This window comes from Cherax quadricarinatus, chromosome 61 (genome assembly GCF_038502225.1).
Source record: "Cherax quadricarinatus isolate ZL_2023a chromosome 61, ASM3850222v1, whole genome shotgun sequence".
NCBI lineage: Eukaryota > Metazoa > Arthropoda > Malacostraca > Decapoda > Parastacidae > Cherax > Cherax quadricarinatus.
This window is the reverse complement of record NC_091352.1, coordinates 1,229,521-1,237,020: the sequence shown is the minus strand read 5'-3', so window position 1 is coordinate 1,237,020 and position 7,500 is coordinate 1,229,521. Positions and strand designations below refer to the sequence as shown.

Sequence of the window (7,500 nt, the reverse complement as noted above, 5' to 3'; positions counted from 1 at the left end):
ATCTCTGGTGATCTGAGACGATCTCTGGTGACATGAGACGATCTCTGGTGACCTGAGACGATCTCTGGTGATCTGAGACGATCTCTGGTGACCTGAGACGATCTCTGATGACCTGAGACGATCTCTGATGACCTGAGACGATCTCTGGTGACCTGAGACGATCTCTGGTGATCTGAGACGATCTCTGGTGACCTGAGACGATCTCTGATGACCTGAGACGATCTCTGATGACCTGAGACGATCTCTGGTGACCTGAGACGATCTCTGGTGACCTGAGACGATCTCTGGTGACCTGAGACGATCTCTGGTGATCTGAGACGATCTCTAGTGACCCGAGACGATCTCTGGTGATCTGAGACGATCTCTGGTGACATGAGACGATCTCTGGTGACCCGAGACGATCTCTGGTGATCTGAGACGATCTCTGGTGACCTGAGACGATCTCTGATGACCTGAGACGATCTCTGGTGACCTGAGACGATCTCTGGTGATCTGAGACGATCTCTGGTGACCTGAGACGATCTCTGATGACCTGAGACGATCTCTGGTGATCTGAGACGATCTCTGGTGACATGAGACGATCTCTGGTGACCTGAGACGATCTCTGGTGATCTGAGACGATCTCTGGTGATCTGAGACGATCTCTGGTGACCTGAGACGATCTCTGGTGACCTGAGACGATCTCTGATGACCTGAGACGATCTCTGGTGATCTGAGACGATCTCTAGTGACCCGAGACGATCTCTGGTGATCTGAGACGATCTCTGGTGACATGAGACGATCTCTGGTGACCCGAGACGATCTCTGGTGATCTGAGACGATCTCTGGTGACCTGAGACGATCTCTGATGACCTGAGACGATCTCTGGTGACCTGAGACGATCTCTGGTGATCTGAGACGATCTCTGGTGACCTGAGACGATCTCTGATGACCTGAGACGATCTCTGGTGATCTGAGACGATCTCTGGTGACATGAGACGATCTCTGTTGACCTGAGACGATCTCTGGTGATCTGAGACGATCTCTGGTGACCTGAGACGATCTCTGGTGACCTGAGACGATCTCTGGTGACCTGAGACGATCTCTGGTGACCTGAGACGATCTCTGATGACCTGAGACGATCTCTGATGACCTGAGATGATCTCTGGTGACCTGAGACGATCTCTGGTGACCTGAGACGATCTCTGGTGACCCGAGGTGTCATTTAGTAACTTGAGGTTTGTTTGTGTGCCCACACAGAAGGAGGAGTGCCCACGGAGACTGGTGCCCTGCCAGCACTGTGAGCTGGAGGTGACGGCATCGGAGTACCAACGTCACCTTGAGTACTGTGAAGCACGTACTGAACGTTGTAAGGGTTGTACCAAGTACGTACAACTCAAGTACCTGCAGTTCCACTACGAACATGACCACAAGTACCTTAAACCTGAGGATAAAGGTACGTCGGTACACACACCTATAATCCACCTATAATCCACATATAATCCACCTATAATCCACCTATAATCCACATATAATCCACATATAATCCACATATAATCCACCTATAGTCTACCTATAATCCACCTATAATCCACCTATAATCCACCTATAATCCACCTATAATCCACCTATAATCCACCTATAATCCACCTATAATCCACATATAATCCACATATAATCCACCTATAGTCTACCTATAATCCACCTATAATCCACCTATAATCCACCTATAATGCACACATAATCCACCTATAAAACACACATAATCCACCTATAATCCACACATAATCCACCTATAATCCACACATAATCCACCTATAATCCACCTATAATCCACATATAAGCCACACATAATCCACCTATAATCCACACATAATCCACCTATAATCCACACATAATCCACCTATAATCCACACATAATCCACCTATAATCCACACATAATCCACCTATAATCCACATATAATCCGCATATAATCCACATATAATCCACATATAATCCACATATATAATTCAGGAAAAAATCCCTGAAAATTAATCCGCAGAAAAAAATAATCAGTTTATTCTAGTATGGGATTTTTTCCTGGTGGATTTTTTCGTTTTATGTGGATTTTTTTTTTGGATGGATTTTTGTTCTTGGATTTTCTTTAACTTCTGAATGATTTTTTTTAGATTTTTTAAATTCACTGCACGCCCATCATCACTGCACGCCCATCATCACTGCACGCCCATCATCACTGCACGCCCATCATCACTGCACGCCCATCATCACTGCACGCCCATCATCACTGCACGCACATCATCACTGCACGCCCATCATCACTGCACGCCCATCATCAATGCACGCCCATCATCACTGCACGCCCATCATCACTGCACGCCCATCATCACTGCACGCCCATCATCACTGCACGCTCATCATCACTGCACGCCCATCATTACTGCACGCCCATCATCACTGCACGCCCATCATCACTGCACGCCCATCATCACTGCACGCCCATCATCACTGCACGCCCATCATCACTGCACGCCCATCATCACTGCACGCCCATCATCACTGCGCGCCCATCATCACTGCACGCCCATCACTGCACGCCCATCATCACTGCACGCCCATCATCACTGCACGCCCATCATCACTGCACGCTCATCATCACTGCACGCCCATCATTACTGCACGCCCATCATCACTGCACGCCCATCATCACTGCACGCCCATCATCACTGCACGCCCATCATCACTGCACGCCCATCATCACTGCACGCTCATCATCACTGCACGCCCATCATTACTGCACGCCCATCATCACCGCACGCCCATCATCACTGCACGCCCATCATCACTGCACGCCCATCATCACTGCACGCCCATCATCACTGCACGCCCATCATCACTGCACGCCCATCATCACTGCACGCCCATCATCACTGCACGCCCATCATCACTGCACGCCCATCACTGCACGCCCATCATCACTGCACGCCCATCATCACTGCACGCCCATCATCACTGCACGCCCATCATAACTGCATGAACATCATCACTGCACGCCCATCATCACTGCATGAACATCATCACTGCACGCCCATCATCACTGCACGCCCATCATCATTGCACGCCCATCATCACTGCACGCCCATCATCCCTGCACGCCCATCATGACTGCACGCCCATCATCCCTGCACGCCCATCATCACTGCACGCCCATCATCACTGCACGCCCATCATCACTGCACGCCTATTATCACTGCACGTCCATCATCACTGCACGCCCATCATCACTGCACGCCCATCATCACTTCACGCCCATCATCACTGCACGCACATCATCACTGCACGCCCATCATCACTGCACGCCCATCATCCCTGCACGCCCGTCATCACTGCACGCCCATCACTGCACGCCCATCATCCCTGCACGCCCTTCATCACCGCACGCCCATCATCACTGCACGCCTATCATCACTACACTCGACCATCTGCACTCGACCATCTTCACTCGACCATCTACACTCGACCATCTACACTCGACTATCTACACTCGACCATTTACACTCGACCATCTACGCTCGACCATCTACACTCGACCATCTGCACTCGACCATCTACACTCGACCATCTACACTCGACCATCTACACTCGACCATCTACACTCGACCATCTACACTCGACCATCTACACTCGACCATCTACACTCGGCCATCAACACTCGACCATTTACACTCGACCATCTACACTCGACCATCTACACTCGACCGTCTACACTTGACCGTCTACACTCGACCATCTACACTCGACCATCTACACTCGACCATCTACACTCGACCGTCTACACTCGACCATTTACACTCGACCATCTACACTCGACCATCTACACTCGACCATCTACACTCGACCGTCTACACTCGACCGTCTACATTCGACCATCTACACTCGACCATTTACACTCGACCATCTACACTCGACCGTCTACACTCGACCATTTACACTCGACCATCTACACTCGACCATCTACACTCGACCATCTACACTCGACCGTCTACACTCGACCGTCTACACTCGACCGTCTACACTCGACCATCTACACTCGACCATTTACACTCGACCATCTACACTCGACCATCTACACTCGACCATCTACACTCGACCATCTACACTCGACCATCTGCACTCGACCATCTACACTTGACCATCTACACTCGACCATCTACACTCGACCATCTACACTCGACCATCTACACTCGACCATCTACACTCGACCATCTACACTCGACCATCTACACTCGACCATCTGCACTCGACCATCTGCACTCGACCATCTGCATTCGACCATCTACACTCGACCATCTACACTCGACCATCTACACTCGATCATCTACACTCGACCATCTACACTCGACCATCTACACTCGACCATCTACACTCGACCATCTACACTCGACCATCTACACTCGACCATCTACACTCGACCATCTACACTCGACCATCTACACTCGACCATCTACACTCGACCATCTACACTCGATCATCTACACTCGATCATCTACACTCGACCATCTACACTCGACCATCTACACTCGACCATCTACACTCGACCATCTACACTCGACCATCTACACTCGACCATCTACACTCGACCATCTACACTCGACCATCTACACTCGACCATCTACACTCGACCATCTACACTCGACCGTCTACACTCGACCGTCTACACTCGACCATCTACACTCGACCGTCTACACTCGACCGTCTACACTCGACCATCTACACTCGACCGTCTACACTCGACCGTCTACACTCGACCATCTGCACTCGACCGTCTACACTCGACCATCTACACTCGACCGTCTACACTCGACCGTCTACACTCGACCATCTACACTCGACCGTCTACACTCGACCGTCTACACTCGACCGTCTACACTCGACCGTCTACACTCGACCGTCTACACTCGACCATCTGCACTAAAACCTCCAGGAAATATTGTGAACGTTTCAAACCAAGTTCTCTTCTCCTGATATTTATCTTTTGTTATTCTCCTGTTCATCTTATCTTCTCACTCTTGTCTCTTTCGTTCCCATCACCACCATTTCTTCTCCTTTCCCCTGTCCCCTGCATCATTATCTTTCCTTATCTCTCTTCATCTCTTTCTTCCTGCCACAGGCAATCAGAATGGCTCAGACGACGAGAGCTCAGAGGAGTGTCCCATCTGTCTGGGCCCCGTCACACTGCCCCTGGCACTGGAGTGTGGGCACACCTTCTGCATGGTCTGTGTCAAGGGTATCGCCAACACCACCAAGAACTGTGCCATCTGTAGAAGAGACATACCCAGGGACATGCTCATGGATATAAGGTAAGAACAAGTCTAGTCAAGGGTATCAGAGGATATAAATCCAGGGTATGAGAAAATATCAGTGTATTGTATAGGGTATCATGTCAGGTGCAAGTCTCCATCTTATATATACCAGGTGGGTATGTGCTCATCTTCTTAATTAAAACAGAACGTCAGGTGGGTTCAGATTTATGGCCTTCAGAATATCGGCTGCAGGAGTAACACTCTGTAATTAAAAAATAAATAACTTATTTCAAAACGTGTCCAGGAGCAGGAGAATACCAGTAAGTTCGTGGACACTGTTCAGGGAATAAGATAAATGTAGGTAAACACTGGAATGCTCATTATATTGCAAAAACCATGACATTATATAGTGTGCAGTTATTTCCTGACCTCAGACTCTACTTACATGAGTAGGAGACCAAAGACTTGGTAAACATCATCTTGTAACAACTGTACTTCCATTCTTGTGCTGCTGGATGGAGTGTTAGCGGTAGTAACCTGAACTTCGTAAACGCAGATGTACTGGAGTTGGTAGTACACGAAGACGTTAGCAAACAACTCTATACTAACCTTCTCTTCATTCAGGTTCTGCCTGCAGTAGGATGATGACACTCCTGCTACATAGGTCTGTCGGGAAAGAACAGAGCACCAATGACTCTGCATGATCTTACACCAACTTTACTCTCCATTGAGCTTCTCTAGGGAGGAGTACGACAACAAGAACACTGTAAATATAGTCTCAGCCAGGTTCCCTTTCCGTTCTTATGATGCCTTGATACCAAGAACTTTCCAAACAATGTCTCCAGCCAACCTTTTCCTTAACTCAGGTTCCTCAGGAGAGATTAGGAAGCCGAAGAACCTGTGATCATAACACTAAACCAACCGTTTTTCCACGCAGGTTCTGCAGGGAGGAGGACATCATCAAGAACTACGTGAACAAGCCCAAGAACAAGAAGAACACCCGGAGTCACAGTGTTCCCAGCAGGAGCACGACCACCACTCGACGCTTAGCTCACCACACCACTCAGGAATATGACGGTATAACTATATTCTAAGTACCAACACGATTTACACGACACTAACACTTCATAAACCTCACACCTAAACCAAATCCACTTGAATAAACCCTCGTATTGGTACCTTTGCTTCCTGATAACACATGGAACGTATTTAACATCCAAATATCATACTACAAACAATACACACACAGGGTAAACAAGACACACACAGGGTAAGACAGTTCCAGGAGCCGAGATTCGACCCCTACAGTTACAACTAGGTGAGTCCATCCCGAAATATACAGAACAAACAACACGGTGAAGCGACCAGCAAAAAATATCTACACAAAAAACACAGAAACGACCTTTGTTTTAACGACCCAAACAGTGTTTACGTTTAAGAGTTGCTGACGTCATCGTCAGAATGTGATCAATATTATTACTGCGTTAACTTTGTACTTGTTCGTTGTACGTAATGTTCGTGGGTCTAAAGTGGCGTAGTTTCTTGTTCGTGGCAGCCATAGGACTAAAGTAGATTAGTTATTTTCTTGTAGTTAGCGGACATAGGTTGATATTGATGCCTACACTTATAAAAGTGGGTTAATTTGTCAGTCAAGTTTCATGTCTATCGACTGGACGTGGATTAATACGGGTGATATTCATCAATAACATCAACGACAGTAATAATCTCTAAAACACGAACCAAACAAGATCATTAAAAATGTAATTTTTGTCTAATTATTTTTGAGACGCAAATTACTTAAAAAAATCTTTGAAGAAATAACAAGAGAAAATTGTAATTCTATATATATATATATATATATATATATATATATATATATATATATATATATATATATATATATATATATATATATATATATATATATATATATATATATATATATATATATATATATACATATTTATATATATATATATATATATATATATATATATATATATATATATATATATATATATATATATATATATATACATGGAGACAAAGAACTTTGTCCTTGGAGGCAAGACGGTAATGTATGAGAGTATAGTTTTACCAACGCTCTTATGTGGGTGTGAAGCATGGGTGATGAATGTTGCAGTGAGGAGAAGGCTGGAGGCAGTGGAGATGTCATGTCTGAGGGCAATGTGTGGTGTGAATATAATGCAGAGAATTCG

The 7,500-nt window shown here is 46.4% G+C and overlaps 1 protein-coding gene across 5 annotated transcripts in view; it reads left to right on the top strand.

Moving 5' to 3' along the window:
• LOC128699530 (uncharacterized) overlaps nt 1-7,500 on the top strand; it is a 167,977-nt gene that overhangs the window by 115,483 nt on the left and 44,994 nt on the right. For all 5 annotated transcript variants that reach the window (XM_070098100.1, XM_070098097.1, XM_070098102.1 and 2 more), the window contains exons 4-6: nt 1,240-1,435; nt 5,149-5,338; nt 6,219-6,358. In XM_070098100.1, coding sequence (XP_069954201.1) covers nt 1,240-1,435; nt 5,149-5,338; nt 6,219-6,358 — 526 coding nt within the window. The remainder of the gene's footprint in view (nt 1-1,239; nt 1,436-5,148; nt 5,339-6,218; nt 6,359-7,500) is intronic.